This window comes from Malania oleifera, chromosome 11, assembly GCF_029873635.1.
Source record: "Malania oleifera isolate guangnan ecotype guangnan chromosome 11, ASM2987363v1, whole genome shotgun sequence".
Classification (NCBI taxonomy): Eukaryota; Viridiplantae; Streptophyta; class Magnoliopsida; order Santalales; family Ximeniaceae; genus Malania; species Malania oleifera.
In genome coordinates, this window is record NC_080427.1 from 39,894,365 (window position 1) to 39,910,927 (window position 16,563).

The 16,563-nt window shown below is 33.3% G+C and overlaps 1 protein-coding gene across 4 annotated transcripts; it reads right to left on the reverse strand.

The window, feature by feature from the left end:
* Positions 1–2,519: 2,519 nt before the first annotated feature.
* Positions 2,520–5,811, reverse strand: LOC131167682 (rhodanese-like domain-containing protein 9, chloroplastic). 4 transcript variants are annotated; one of them, XM_058126512.1, is made up of 6 exons: positions 5,652–5,811; positions 4,586–4,836; positions 4,285–4,435; positions 3,155–3,240; positions 2,975–3,079; positions 2,520–2,883 (listed from the first exon to the last, which is right to left on the reverse strand). In XM_058126512.1, exons 1-6 carry the CDS (start codon positions 5,690–5,692, stop codon positions 2,813–2,815), a joined length of 705 nt encoding a protein of 234 aa, XP_057982495.1. In that variant the 5' UTR covers positions 5,693–5,811; the 3' UTR covers positions 2,520–2,812. The 4 variants fall into 4 exon arrangements, with proteins under 4 accessions (XP_057982495.1, XP_057982494.1, XP_057982498.1 ...); XM_058126511.1 differs by having other exon boundaries at positions 4,586–4,848; XM_058126515.1 differs by having other exon boundaries at positions 3,011–3,079; positions 5,652–5,801.
* Between the last annotated feature and the right edge of the window lie 10,752 nt (positions 5,812–16,563).

The window sequence follows — 16,563 nt, forward strand, 5'->3', positions numbered from 1 at the left end:
TTCTGCCGAAGAATCAAATTGCTGCTGAGGATACTTAAAAAAATTTGCTTAAGCTACTTTTGGTTGCCTTCATGGCTGCATCATCCTCAGATTTTGTGGATGTCTGATATCTCAGAATGTAACCATCTTGATTTGAGCTTGAAGGTGGACCAATTGGGTCTAGTCAAAGGGAAAAATCAACGAGGCATGGATGGTAAAAGAGAGGTTGCCTAGGAAGTTCTGTAAAATGGGAGAAATTGTTTCTCATTGTGATATATTTTATTACCATCAGGCTTGTTAATTGTTTCTCTTTTGTATTTAATATTTGAATTGTGTCCTAGAACAGAACTTATTGTACAATAGATGACACTTAAAACAATTGTCTGACGTTTGATGCATGCTGTTGCTAATTGAAATTGAGATAATATTTGGGAGCATGGATATCGTTTGCGGATTTGGGTTTGTGTGAATTCGAAAAAAATTTACCTTTTATTTTGGAGACTTTGGATTTAGAGTTGTATTAAATTTGGATAAGATGCAGTATAAAATTATATTAAAATTTATTTAAATTTATCCTAATACAAATTCAAAGCTTAAAATTCATGCCCTCAGGCACGATCTTAAAACAATAATTCTGATAACCGACAAGTACTCCCATGCTCCATCCTTGGTTGTGTTTCTATATCAATTAAAATTTTTAAACCTATAATTTTGTCTATAAGTTTGGGCCAGCAACACAAATTGTTGAATATTGAAGGATAGTTTTTTCCTACAAAGTATATTTTTGGAAAAGTAATCGACTAATCTTATAATTTATAATGTTTAAGTTGATAGATATTAGTCAATTATCATAAAAGTAGAAGTAACACGCAATTCTTCTTGAATTTTGCCCAAAGGTTGTGTTTGAGAGTAGGAATAGGAATTGGGATCTTAGATTCGGATCTTAGCTGTGAATTAAACATAGTGGTTCATCTCTTTGGCTCTTGTAAGAGTATGTTGGGGTGGGGGAGGAAATGGGTAGAATTTTAACTTAAGCCTAGGCCACCTTTAAAAGGCATATTGTGCCAAAAAAGAGAAAAAATGTGAAGGCCCCCATGTCCAAGCTTATGCGAATTCTCAATCATTGGAAGCATTAATCTATTCCCACACTAATCGAAAACCGTTGAACTTATGAGCTGTAATTTGGGTCAACTGAACAAATTATCACCACTTTATTTAAAAGAAAATAAACCAATCTATAGCCACACTAATCTATTCTTGAAAAGGAAATGATTGGTATATAGAAAATAAACGAAATGAAATTCAACACTTTATTTTACATGTTCATCATAAAAAAATTAGAAAACTATTGATCTTTGCTTGTGACTTCTTTGAAAATCCCGAACTTTCCCCTAGTGAATACACACACAACATACACACATACGACTTTTAGAGAAATTGTTATTAAAGGAATTTGAAATTTTAATTATCACCAAAAGGAGTGTAATCTTATTTTGGGGAGAATAGTTTTGCTTCTTAATTTTAAGTGTTAGAAAGATAAAATTATATATAAATACATCCGCGTGTACATACCTACCTTATTTAAATTTATCTATATATCTTGAATGAATTAACACATGTGATCCATGTGTGTAAATACATATTTTCCATTGAGCCTTTGGCGCTAAGAGAAGACAATCATTCATAACAAACAATTATTCATTCATTTATTCTTCCCAAACTATGTTTATCTAACATGGTATCAAACCATGGTTGCCAATCTCTCCTCTGAATAACTAGCTAACATCTTCGCCAAAGTCTATCTCCTCGAGTTTGAGGGGGAATGTTAGCAAGATATAACAGTGTGTGTAAATACATCCATATACACATACCTACCTTACAAAAATTTACCCACGTGACGTACATACCTCTCTTGTATGAATTAAGACATGTAATCCATGTGTGTACATACCTATCTTCCATAAATTAAATCATGTGATCCATATATGTAATTACATTGTATAAATTGAGCCCTTTAAGGCTAAGAGTAGACAATCATTGAGAACAAACAATCATTCATTCGTTTATTCTTTTCAAACTATGTTCGTCCAACACGAAAAGAGACCATGACTATTTTTTCTTTCAAAAAGTTAGGGTACTTTTAGAAGAGCCCACAAATTTGTAGTTATACCCTTTGCTTTTCTAGAAAGAAAAAAATTATTAAAGTTTAGTCATTATTTAATAGTACAATAGCACAACAACAAACAAACAACAATATCAATAATAATAAGCCTTAAATCCCATTATGTGGAGTCGTATCTGTTATACATTCACACGTTACCATATTGATTAATATCACACGATCAATTGGAGTCAAGATAGCTGTTTGTAGTCCTGCAAGAATTCTTTGTAAATCAAGACAAACAAGAAAGAAAATAAAAAATATAATAAATGAACAAATAAAATTTTTATAGTATATGCTATTAACCCTTGATTTTTCTAAATTTGTAATCATATTTGAACAAATTTTCATCCTTAATAGTATTCAATAAAGAGAGAAATTGCAATAAAGAACTGATTTCCTTCTTTTATATTTCCTTCTCTCTGACCAAATCATTGATCCAAGAAGGAATGAAATCGCAAATATTAGAATTCTGAATGAAGCATGCTCTTTAACTGGGTGAGAAAAATTACAACGTACAGAGTTCATATATTCACAGGCTTCCTCGCTCCATTCTATTAGTTTTTCTTATGTTTAATACGTTCAGACATCTCAATTTCTTCAGGCCATTTCAGTTCCTTAGACCATACAAAGAATAAACAGCCGCTGCAAAATTCTAGGGAGCTCTAAGGGCTAGCTGGCAGGGGCCATTTGAAGTAGCTTTTCTGCTTGCTCCGGGAAGAAGGTAATGAAAATAAATGCACCTGCACATATGATAAAATAATAAAATCGACAATTGTTGAGGGGATCAAGCATATCATTTGCAAAAATTTCAAGTATAGGTGCTGATCATACAGATAAGTACGGTTCCGAGCACAGCTGAGATCTTGCCTTGAATTGTAACCAGACCAGCTTTGCCAGCATTTTGCAACTCGGCGGGACCAACAGAATCAAATGTTCCTACAGATAGAATTCCTTGCCTGTCTTAATAAGGGTAAGGAGGGTTTGCAGCAAGTTTCGGAAATATGTTCTAACCTGGTTTTACCGATTGAAGGCCTGATGTTACACATGCTATGTTTTGGTAACCAGCTTGCTCTAACTTGTTAGCAGCTGCAGCAGACCTTCAAGAAAGAAACATAGTGCTGCAAATGTTAGATATGGGAAAGAATGGGTACAAACCAAAAAAACTCAACATAACACAACATTCAATTTCTGTCAATATTGTCTAGAAGCAGTTGATACACTGTATCAATAAAAATATATTGGTGGGAAGGAAATATGTCCAAAGCCACTCCTCTTCTATCTTCTGCGTAAGAGAAAATCCTTTGCTGATGGGTTCTAGAGAAACTGTTTGGCTATCATAATAGCTGACTTAAATCAGTACAAATTAAAGATAACCATTAGTGACAACAATGTCATTCCCATAGATGAGCTCGAAAATTGCCCAGAAATCTGGTAACTTGGCAATTCTGTCCATTACGCAAACAATGAAAGGTTATAAGCAAGAATGATAGTACTTCTAGTGCGGGTCACGGGCAGATGAATCAATGACTAAATATGTCCTCAGGCAGGGTTTAAGCCTCCCAATCCCCAATTCTTTTATCTAAGAAGCAGCAGCTAATGTGGAGGGAGTTGAATGCCTCCCCTGTATAATTTCTTATCAATGGTAGTGAGGAGTAAAACCTAAACTTTTTCATCAATTAAATTTATCACACCACGATGAGTTTATGCATTGGCAGTTACATTTATTTAGCCCTCTTTTTCATGAGCGTAACCACCAAGTAGAACTAAAAAATTTCTCATAACCGCCTTGATTTGATCAAACTCAAGGGTACAAAAATTTTGAAAGAAACAATGCATATAGTTCTTGACTTCTTGGAATCAGGATACAATGCTATCACTTCTTACCACCATCCACTTTTATTACTCACACGACCTTGTTTGTAACATTTTAATTAGTAAAATAATGCGTGCCTATCTAAAACCATGTCCTCTGTCAAAAGCAGAGATTCTGCATCTCTTATACTTAATCCAATATGCCTAATTTTCAGCATTCATCTCTGTTTGATCCCCATTTTAAAAAAAATGGTTGCATTAGGCTGAAAGCCAATTTATGAACCATGGGCATGGGTGCAACATGATATGGTAAATTGTAAAAAACTAACCTTAATCCTTCCTGGCATACCAGTAGTACTTTACTTTCGGGTGAGAGCTGGCTCTTGACAGACGGCACAAAATCTGGATTGGGTTTAGTGAAGAGCAAGCCAAAGAACAAACCAGAAAAATTGTTGTGCACAGTCCTCTTTATAATTGTTCCTGCATAAAATCAACCATCAATGAAAAGGAGGCGCTGAATAAGTCAAAAGTAATGTTCAAAGAATATTTTACATATCACTAACTGCAGTTTTTACAAATGAAACATGTGAATCACTTAAAAGAGATAAGAGTAGGGAGTGTAAGTTTTACCAAGGTCATTGTCTTGATTTTCAATAAAAAGAGGCACATGGTAACATGATTTTATATGGGCTCGACCATATTGAGATTTGTCTCGCACATCTAGAATAGAATATCCTTCAACTGCAATAAGTCTCTTTGCTTCTTCTGCATTCACATAATTTACTTCTGCCTTAATACCAAAATTTCTTCGACGAAGTGGTTTTCCTGGTATGATTCTTCCTTGATGAATGTCAACTACCAACCAAGATGTCCAGAATTTGCTGAAACATATCCTATAATCTCTTATCTCAAGACTCAAGTTATTAAAGATCTGGTTTTGAATCTGATCTCTTTAAAATTTGAATCCCATTAATTCCTCAAATCAAATTCACCCAAATAAGCATCAAATGACGATCTATCTTGAAATGCCATGAAAAAAATGAAAATAAAAAGAAGCAATGCTGCAGATGCAATTGCTGATGCCAGACCTTGCAAGAAAAGAATTAACATGGCCTATCTCAAGAAAATGAAGAAGGAAAGAAAAAAAAAAAAGAGCAGAATCCCATGCAGTTTCTGGAGAACCAAGCAAAATTTCAATCAGAACCTTCTTTGCAAAATACACAGCTGCCTATATTTTACAGTAATCGTGCCCTGAAACTATTTCGCTCACCAGTCACCACAAATTTGACACAATGCACATGCACGATCATCTCATGGGAAAGCCCAAAAAAAAGTTTCCCATTTGCATTGCAAAAAAACCAAATTTCTCTGTATTTTTCAGCAGCTGAGAAAACTGAGGTAAAGAAAACAAACATTTTTTTTCAATCTTATGTCTATACATTTTTGGATTCTTTCAACCAAGCCAAACAATTGCATTAGGCACGGTCGAGGGAGGATTCTAAAGTTCAAAATTTTGACTCCCTCACCCCCCCAACCGCCAATCCACACGCTTAAAAGCACACTTTCTCGACCACCAAACAGAAACGGGTTGTGACACAATGAAGTTAGAATAAACCCCATGCTGGATCGAAAGCTTAGGAATGCGTAAAGAGTTCACAGAAAATCATTACAAAAAACATATATGAATATAGTTTACCTTCGGGAGGAGAGTGCCGTACAACGCCCCACTGCTGCCATTTCTAAGAATTCCTGCTATGCACCTCTCTCTCTCTCTCTCTCTCTCTCTCGAATTCCTTCGCACGCAGCTGCACTTGGCAATTGCTGGCCCGAGAAAATAAACAGAGGCAGTGGGTTACTGCCACGTAGCAATAAGAAGTGGATAGCAATTCTCGAATTTGGACAATTGTTAAAAATAATTTTGCAAATTCCTTTCACAGGTACACATGCACAAATCACAAAAGAATTTATTATTCATTATTTTCAAAGAGGGGGCTTTTCATATTCAAAAAATTATTATTAAATCTGGCATCTGCACATTTATTTTTTAATATATTAAATAATTTTAATTCTTTTTTACTTTTATAGCTTGATTTTCATTAGACAAGTGAAAATAAAAAATAAAAAATGAGACAATTCATCATTTTGTTATAAAATATATATATCACCCCATCTTCCACCTCTTAAATTTTCACTCCAATAAATGCTTAACTATCCATATTATCCCTATAAAAGGACACCCTCTCCTTCTCATTTGTGACACATATCTTATGGTTCTTTTGGGTTGTGTTTAGGATGAATTTTTAGGGTTATGCCACTAGGATATTATGGTTTTTTTGGGAATGAATTTATGTGTATTTAAGAACATAGTAGAACTCTATGTATGGTTGTGTAAATTATAATTTCTGCTGCATAGACGTTATGTATATATAGACAGGTATATCCCCGGTACCTATGGGTCCGAATGAACTTTGACTTTATTAGTATGCATTAGTATTAGAGTTATTATGATTGTTATTACACCAGCAACCCTATATAAAGGGTTTAAGTCATTTTATTTGTTTAAAAATCAAACACTCTCTCTCTCTCTCTCTCTCTTCATTTTCTCGCCTGGTTTAAGCCCGAATCAAAGAAAGAATGTTATTTCGGGATCTTGGCAACGTTCTTTACAATTTAACCGGAGCAGTTTCGTAATTTAAGCATTCCAGACACCACTCCAAAACCAGGGTAAGGAAGCTGTTTTGAAAGTTTAATCAGTTATTTGAAATGTGTGGGCCTAGGGAATGTTAAATGGATGTTATTCTGGGGTTGAGTTGATTAAATTAAGATTTATAGATACAAGGTTTTGGGCGAGTACCGCAGGCACGGTTTAGGATCCCTGAAGGCTTTTCTCCAAGAATCAGGTAAGGGGATAGAATATGTCAGGTATTTTTAGAAAATCTACTGATTCAAAATACAATATTTGATTTTAGAAAATATATTTATATGATTTTTTGGATATTTAGGTATATGAAAATGAAATTTATGAATTAATGTATGTTTTGGGAAATCTGATGTTTTGGACTGAGTAAACTCTAGAAACAGAATTGATATAATTTTCAGTAAAAATATGTTTTTCCTAGAAAGTTAGTATATTATAGGTCAACACTCACTTGTGCGACATGAGTGTGATTATTTTACAGTGTATATATAAATGAACCGAAATATTTTATGATACAAAGAACAAATGCAGTATAATAATGATTTTCAGAATGACACAAACATCATAGAAAATATGATATTATACAGTGTACTATTACAGATCAGTCGGCCCAGTGCCGTGATATTTCAACTAGCCCAGTGCCGTGATAATTCGGTTGGCCTAGTGCCGTGACAGCTCAGTCGACCCAGTGCCATGGTCAGATATATATAAATATATATATATATATATATATATATATATACACACAATTTATTCAAAAAATTTAATATAACAGATTTTATACAGAAATATGAAATGAATTATGTTATAGTTATTTATGAAATGTACTATATGATAGTAGAACCCTGATGACTTAGTTTAGTTTCAGAGCATGACACCGTAGCTATCAGTTTAGATTAGTGCCACCACATGTCTCAAATAGAGTGTTGGTGATTGGATAGTCGATTGTGCCCAGAGTAGAGTAGTGTGCCCCCCTGGCAGTCCGGACTAGGCTGGGCAGGCCAATCGTACTTACAGACGAGTTAGTTTTGGCTTAGCATGGTAGGTCAACCATTGCTAGGTCCTGCCTATGGGCCTCACAACCCAATCATGTGGGGGTAATACATGATATCAGCTAACTTTCTATCCAGGGAAAATTTTCAGTATTATATAGTTATAGCAGATAATTTACATATTATGGAAATTTATTATGATATAGTATGTTTATATTTAATGTTACAAATTTTCATGATTTATCAGTTACGGTTGAAACATATTATAGCTGAATTACTTGCAGTATTTATATAATTATAACATGCTAGAACTTATAATGCCACACGCTGATGATACTCTATCCCACTTACTGAGAGGTATCTCACCCCAGAATTCAAACATTTCAGGAGATCTAGACATGCGAGCGGAGCGAGCTTCTAGGTAGAGGAGGTGTTGGAACAAAGATTCAGGGTAAGTGTTGAGTTGGAATATGTGTTTTGTATGATCTCTAGGACGTTTTATGGTTTTTGTGGGGATGCACATGTATATTTATGGAGATAATAGAACCCTGGTATTGTACATAAGGTTTAGGTATTTTATGTTTTCCGCTACATAGATAATATGTATTTATGTACAGGTATCCTCGGTACGCATTTTGGGTATGGGAGGACATTGTGGATAATATTATTGGTATTAGAGTAATTTAATATTTTTAGCAGTAAAAAAAAATGTAGTAGAACTTTCGGGTCGTTACATAATAGGCCTATGTGATGATTTTCAGTAAAAGAAAGTGTACATGTATTTGTGAACAGAGCCCCGTGTAAGAGGGCTAAATGATGATGTGAAAGAAATGTATAAAGGAAAGTATATATATTTATATGCATACGTCTATTTGAATTAAAACACTTTAAAACAATAATCTTATAAATATAAATGCGTATATATATATATATATAAATTAATTAATTAATTTAATAATAACTTCTTCTTTTTTTCTTTTTTTTACACTTATATGTATATTATTTTTGGGGTTGTTACACACTCCTCTCCTTATAAAAATTTCGTCCTCAAAATTTTACTAAATATAGCCCTAATTAAAATTTAGTATAACAAAATAATAGATTTAACAATATCCTAACCTACCCATTCTTACTCTCATCATAATTCATACCTATATTCTGGTAAAAATCATTCCTAAAGTCTATAAAATTTATATTCTGGGGCTCTGATACTAAATATAGTGACCCAAACCTGTGTGGGTTCCTATAAATAATTTTTCAGCGGAAGACTTTAAATACATTTATTACCAGAGTACTAAATAATCTCATTGCAATAGTATCACTAATATCAAAATAACTATATTCCTTAAATATTCCAAAAAATTAAAACATATCCTATTTATTCTAAATAGCTCTTTCTAATCCCACCCATGCCTTCACTGCGTTACTCTGATTTCCAATATGCTCCTTAAGGTATTTATAATGTGTGATAATAATTGGGGTGAGACGACGCTCAGTAAGTATAGACTAAATTATTACCAGTGTGTGGCTATAATGAGTTTTACAGTGTAAAAATTCATTTAATAATTTAACTGTTAAAAACTGCATTTGAATAATTGTAAATCATTTTTTAATCCAAATAGACGTATGCATATAAATATATATAGTTTCCTTTATACCTTTCTTTCATATCATCATTTAGCCCTCTTACACGGGGCTTTGTTCACAAATATGTGTACACTTTTCTCCACTGAAAATCATTATATAAGCCCATTAAATATGACCATGAATAACTATATATATATATATATATATATATATATATATATATACTTTTCTTTCAAACCATTATTTAGGCCTAATAATTGGCTATGATCACATAAATATATAAATATGTATAAAAAATTCCTTTTGGTCTATGCATGTTGTAACGACCTGCTTAATTTCCATACATTTTTTATAATACAACAAAACCAGTATAACACATCCAGTAGATCATGATCAACTTGAACCCGTGGGTATTAAGGATACGTTAGAAACACAATATAGAAGTCTAAGGAGCAGGAAACATAAAATCATAAACATCTCATAATATCATACACATAATGCCATCCATCTCAATACCAGAATTACAACATCCATTGTATTTGTATAATACCCATTCCAAAAGAGTCATAGGGTCACTTATCACAAAACCCATCTGACCCTAACAAAACACTTACCCTTTAGAAAGGGCATGTCAGCTGTATCTATCTCAGCGGAGCTTTATCCACTCTCCTATTATGGGCTCCTAAAATGTTCATATAATTTAGGGGTGAGACACCTCTCAGTAAGGGAAATAAACTAATACTAGTGTGTGGCAACATGAGCATTTCTATGTTACACATATAATCATATACATAAACATAACCAGTAAAACTATATGTATCATATCTGGGAAACATATATACTCATTCAAAAGCAGAACATAAAGGATTTCTGATGGCATAGATCATCTTATATAATAATAATAATACAAAAAATAACTTGGTAGGTTAGCTGACTGTTGTCATGTGTTACCCCCACATGACTGGGTTGTGTGGCCCGAAGGCGGGATCTGACAATGATTGACCGACCACTGCTAAGTCAAAAGTACAGTCTGTAAGTCCGATGGGTCTTCCAGACCTGGTCCGTACACCAGGGGCGCTCACACTTCTTAAAACCACATCGACTATTCAACCTCATTCTTCTCCGTACAGCAGCGTTAACACAATATCGTGATGATCACGAACACATAGCAGCGGTACCTTACAAGTGTTAGCCTAAACCAAACCAACCAGGTTCTGATAACATATAACATATAATGAAATTGTGATATATGAATATTTCATACCATTAATTACCAAATCAATATCATCATATCATTTTTCATATATACGTATATCATGAAAATTATTGGCCCGTATGTCGGTATTTTATATTTTACCATAGCTTGTTCCGTACGCCGGCAATTCATATCCATAGCTTGGCCCGTATGCTAGCAAATATATCCATAGCTTGCCCCGTATGCCAAAAAATCATACCCATAGCACGGCCCGTATGCCGGCAATACATGTAAAAAAAATTCTCGGCTCGTTCACCATTTTTATTATAAAAATCCACATCATTATCATATTCCCAGAAAAATAGTATTTCATTATAAATTTTACTCATGCCACACGAAACAAGTTTTATACATATTTAAACAGATCATTTTTTACAACAGTATTTCTCAAACATAAAACACATAAATACACAACAACAACAACAACAACAACAACAACAACAACAACAACAACAAAACCAAACCTTAGTCCCACTAAGTGGGGTCGGCTATATGAATCCTTTTTCGCCAATTTATGCCATAATAAACCATTTCTTTTGATAGATTCAAAGATATTAAATCCTTACTCACTATCTCCTCCTAAGTTATTTTAGGTTTACCCCTACCCCTTCTACTGCCCCCCAACAGTAACTAAGTCACTCTTCCTCACAGGTGCACTATAAGGCCTACGTTGCAAGTGTCCATACCATCTGAGTCGTCCTTCCCTTATCTTATCTTCTATAGGAGCTACACCTAACTTACCACGAATATGTTCATTCCTTAATTTATCTTTCAATGTTATACCACTCATCCATCTAAACATCCTCATCTCGACAACTTTTACTTTTTGGATATTATGTTTCTTCGTCGCCCAACATTCTGATCCATATAGCATAGCTGGCCTTATAGCTGTCTTATAAAACTTCCCTTTCAATTTTAAGGGTATTCTACGATCACATAGAACACTTGAAGAACTTCTCCATTTTACCCAACTTGCTTTAACTCTATGCATTACATCATCTTCAATTTTTCCTTCAGCTTGCATAATAGATCCAAGGTATCGAAATCTACAAGTGTTATTTATTTCTTCATCATCAAGTTTAACTTTGTCTCTAATATTCCTCCTATCATTACTAAAATTACATTTCATATATTCTGTTTTATTTCTACTTATCTTAAAGCCTTTAGATTCCCAAGCTTCTCTCCATAATTCTAACTCACCCTCTACTCCATCCCTAGTTTCGTCAATTAATACAATATCATCTGCAAACAACATACACCATAAAACCTCCTTTTGAATACTCAAAGCAGATCCTTGATGTACACCTATGGTTATTGGAAATTCTCTAGTTTCTCCATCTATAGTCTTTACACTAGTCATTACTCCATCGTACATATCCTTAATGACATTGGTATACTTACAACATACACCCTTTTTTTCTAAAACCCACCATAGAACTTCCCTAGGTATCCTATCATATGCTTTCTCAAGGTCAATAAATATCATATGCAAGTCCCTCTTCTTTTCCCTAAACTTTTCCATTAATCTTTTTAAAAGATAAATAGCTTCTGTGGTAGATCTCCCAGGCATAAAACCAAATTGATTTTCTGAGATCTTCGTTTCTAACCTTAATTTTGTTCAACTACTCTTTCCCATAGTTTCATCGTATGACTCATAAATTTAATTCCACAATAGTTATTACAATTTTGAATATCTCCTTTATTTTTGTATATAGGTATTAAAGTGCTTTTCCTCCATTCATCTGGCATTTTCTTAGTTTTTACAATTGTATTAAATAAATTAGTTAACCATATAATTCCGTTATCACCCAAGCATTTCCAAACTTCAATTGGGATGTTATCTGGTCCCATAGCTTTCCCATTTTTCATCTTTTTTAGTGCAAACTTAACTTCGTTAACTCTAATTTTTTGAATAAATCTTATATTTTTAGTCTTTTCCTCATTTGACAATTCTAAATTTAAGTCTTCTATTTGGTTTTCATTAAACAACTTACTAAAGTAACTTCGCCATCTTTCTTTAATGTCTTCGTCCTTAACCAAGACAATATCATCCTCATTTTTTATACATTTTACATTTCCTACGTCCTTGTTCTTCCTTTCTCTAGCTTTAGCAAGTTTAAATATATATCTTTCCCCTTCTTTTGTACCTAATCTATCATACAAACTATTAAATGATCTATATTTAGCTTTACTAACGGTCCTTTTTGCATCTTTTCTTGCCTTCTTATATTTTTCAAAGTTATCGCTGTTTCTACATTTTTGCCACGTTTTATACCAAATTCTTTTTGTCTTTATGATTTTTTGCACATCTTTATTCCACCACCAACTTTCTTTGCTATTTGAGAATCTTTCCCTTGATTCGCCTAAAATCTCTTTTGCTATTTTTTAATAAAGTTAGCTAATCTATTCCAAAGAGTATTTGAATCTATCCCATCATCTAAGGTCCAATCCCCATATTTGATCATTTTATCTTTAAATTTTATTATATTTTCTCCTTTTAGGTTCCACCATCTAGTTCTCCTACACTGGTTTATTTTATCCATTTTCTTCCATTTTTTAATGCATATATCTAACACTAAGACTCTATGTTGTGTGGTTAGACTTTCACCTGGAATAACTGTACAATCCTTGCATGATACACGATCTACCCTCCTAGTTAAAAAAAAATCTATTTGACTTCTATTTTGTCCACTTTTAAAGGTTATTAAGTGTTCTTCTCTCTTCTTAAAGCAAGTATTCATTATACTAAAATCATATGACATAACAAAGTCTAAGATCATCTCCTTAGACTCATTTTTGTCTCCATATCCATATCCTCTATGTATCCTTTCATAATTTTTATTATCTCTTCCAACGTGTCCATTCAGATCTCCTCCTATAAATATTTTCTCAGTCCCTGGTATGCCTTATATAATACTATCCATATCTTCCCAAAATTGTCTCTTAAGATTTTCTGCTAAGCCAAATTGAGGAGCATAAGCACTAATGATATTTATTATCTCTTGTCCTAATACCATTTTGATTTTTATAATTCTATCCCTTACTCTAGTTACATCCACAACGCTATCTTTTAAGTTTTTGTCTATAATAATGCCTACTCCATTCTTATGTTTTTCTTTTCCAGTGTACCAAAGTTTAAAACCTGATTTATCGATTTCTCTAGCTTTCTCCCCCACCCACTTAGTTTCTTGAAGGCAAATTATATTAATTCTTCTTCTAATCATGTATCCACAATTTTCATGCTTTTACCTATAAGTGTCCCTATATTCCAAGTTGCTAATCTAATCCTAGTTTCCTGAACCAACGTCTTTACCTGCCCACGTCCAGAATGATGCAAGAACTCTCGCACATTTGCCACCATACCCAGGCACCGACACGGCGCGTCGCTTCGGGGCGACGACCTAGCCCACCCTCGCCCACTTTTCGCTACACTTGGGTGGTTCAAGTGCAACGCGTCGCTCGTAGGGGATGTCCCAACAAATATTCAGTAAGGATTCATATCATAGTGATCTGACAAATTTTACGCTAGCTGTCAGCTACCTAACGCAACCCTCCTCCTTAATCTGGGCTTGGGACCGGCTGTGTGTGAAAAAATTAGGACATTTAAGTGCATCACAGGCGGAGTTATAAAACACATATAAATATATATATTTATTTTCCTAAAATCAGATGTTGTAATAACATACATACATTTTCATAAAATAACTAACTTAGTTTATCCCATTACTTGATTCTTGAAAAAAGTTTTAAAACAATCAACTTAACACCCGCTGGGTTCCTTGGTCAATACCCTGAAAACAATATTTTTCAGAACTAAACTTCAGTATTTATACGCGTACTACGTTTTCTACAACTATCAAAAAGCCAAATATTGAGCGGAAAGCCTTACCTTGGATCTAGGATGAATTCTGAACTAGCCCCACCAACGAACCACTCGAGTAGATATGCAGAGAACTTTCCCAAGAGTATCGTGGTGGCTTCGGATCGTCGATTTGGCGAAAAACAAACCCAAAAAACTAGAGAGAAGGTGTAGGAACTGAAAAGGGAGAGAGAGTTTGTGCGTGAAATTTCAACAAAAAATAAAGATTTGGCCTATTTATACAATAACCTTCGTTGATGAGCCATGTCATCTCGTCGACAAGGTCATGAAGAAAATTCGTCGATGAATTCATTTCTCGTCGACGAAATTCAGATTTGTCCAAACCCGCTCTCGGTATCTTCTCATCGACGAATTACACCCTCGTCGACGAGTTCAATATGCTGCGTCGTCGACGAAGGCTGCTGTTGTCTTCTTATACTAATTTCATTTCCCTCTCTCTTTAATGTTTAAATACCATAATTTCTCTAGGTCACTACACATGTCATGTTTACCCTCATGACCGGGTTGTGCGGTCCGAAAACTGGACTTAACTTGGTTGGCCGACCAAACTAAATCACACTATAACATGTCTGTAAGTGCGATTTTCCTATCACATCCTGATCCGGAAGCAGGTGTGTACTCTAGACAAATCTACTATCCACCACCAACACTTTCACAATAGTGTGGTTGCACTCTTACTTATTTGTAACTACGGAACCAAGTATCCATCACATTCAAGTCATCAGAGTTTTTAAAACATACAATTATAATTTATGCAATAAAAATCCCATCATTTCTTACTATAGCACTAGTAATAAATTTTCATCATTAATCGCAATAAATCACGTAATAAACATAACACCATAAAAATCTCATACTTATTCATTTATGCAATAAAATAAACTCATGCCACACGATTTGCATGTTAATTATAATTTAATAAATTACCTGAGAAAATCGATAACAATATATTCGGGTATATTTAAATAAAAATATGAGTATGATCAATTCCACATATTTTAATTTAACTCCGATATGTTTAATGAAAAGTGGATACGATAAAATCTGCATTATTTTATTTAACTCAGGTATATATTTAAATAAAACAACTTTAATTAAATTCACTTACTTAATTTAAATCAGGTATATTTTAAAATAAAATCTAACATAATTTAGCTCACTTATCTTTGATTCGTTCCTCTAATGCAATAATATAACGAATTCATAAAGTGAGTTGGGAAAAGTGAAAGAGTGAGAATTTTAAGTATGCAAAAATTTTCCGTCCCTCACTAAATCTTTTTCCTTAGTTATCCTTCAATTCTTTTTTTGAATTCTTTTATGAAAAAAGAATTAAGGATCTCCTATTTATAGGGAATTTGAAGAAAGAGTATTTTCGTAATTTTATAGGGTTTCTTAGGGATTAAAAAATGAATAAATAAATAAATAATTAAATTAAAAGGAGAGAGAGAGAGAATGAGATAGGGAGAGGGAGAGAGAGAGAGAGAGAGACGGCCAAAGGGGGATCTACAATTGAAAATTTCATATAATGATGCTTTAGCATCCTTATCATCATCATGATATATATATATATATATATATATATATATATATATATATATATATACACATATAATTTAATTTAATAATAACTCTTTTTTTTTACACTTACATATATATTATTTTTAGAATCGTTATAGGACGCATGTGGTACTATCTATTAAGTGAATACCTTGTGAAAGAAGATTCATAAATAATTCAATTTGTCCATACATTTTTATTAAAAATCAGAATCTGAATTTGCTATAACTGATGTTTATGTTGATGATTTGAATTTAGTTGAGACTCCTAAATAGCTCACTAAAATTGTTCATTATTTAATGACGGAATTTGTGATGAAAGATTTAGCAAAGACAAAATATTGTCTTGGGTTACAGATTGAATATGTAAAATAGTGAAATTTTTGTTCATCAATCTAAATATCCCGAAAAGGTATTGAGACAATTTTATATGGATAAAATTCATCATTTGGGATCTCTAATGATGGTGAGATTATGTTAAGAAAAATCAATTTCGACCTCATGATGAGGGAGAGAAATTATTTAGCCTTGAAGTACCATATCTAAGCCTTATGATGAAGGGGAGAAATTACTTGGTCCTGAAGTACCATATTTAACTGCTATCAGCTTTTTGATGTATCTGGCAAATTGTTTAAGACCC

Bases quoted from the DNA above. Each gene is read 5' to 3' on its own strand.
- LOC131167682 (XM_058126511.1), bottom strand. From the start codon at position 5,692: ATGGCAGCAGTGGGGCGTTGTACGGCACTCTCCTCCCGAAG. The intron at 4,849-5,651 runs GTAAACTATATT...AAGAGATTATAG, and splicing joins ACGGCACTCTCCTCCCGAAG to GATATGTTTCAGCAAATTCT. The intron at 2,884-2,974 runs GTATGATCAGCA...TCATATGTGCAG, and splicing joins GCTCGGAACCGTACTTATCT to GTGCATTTATTTTCATTACC.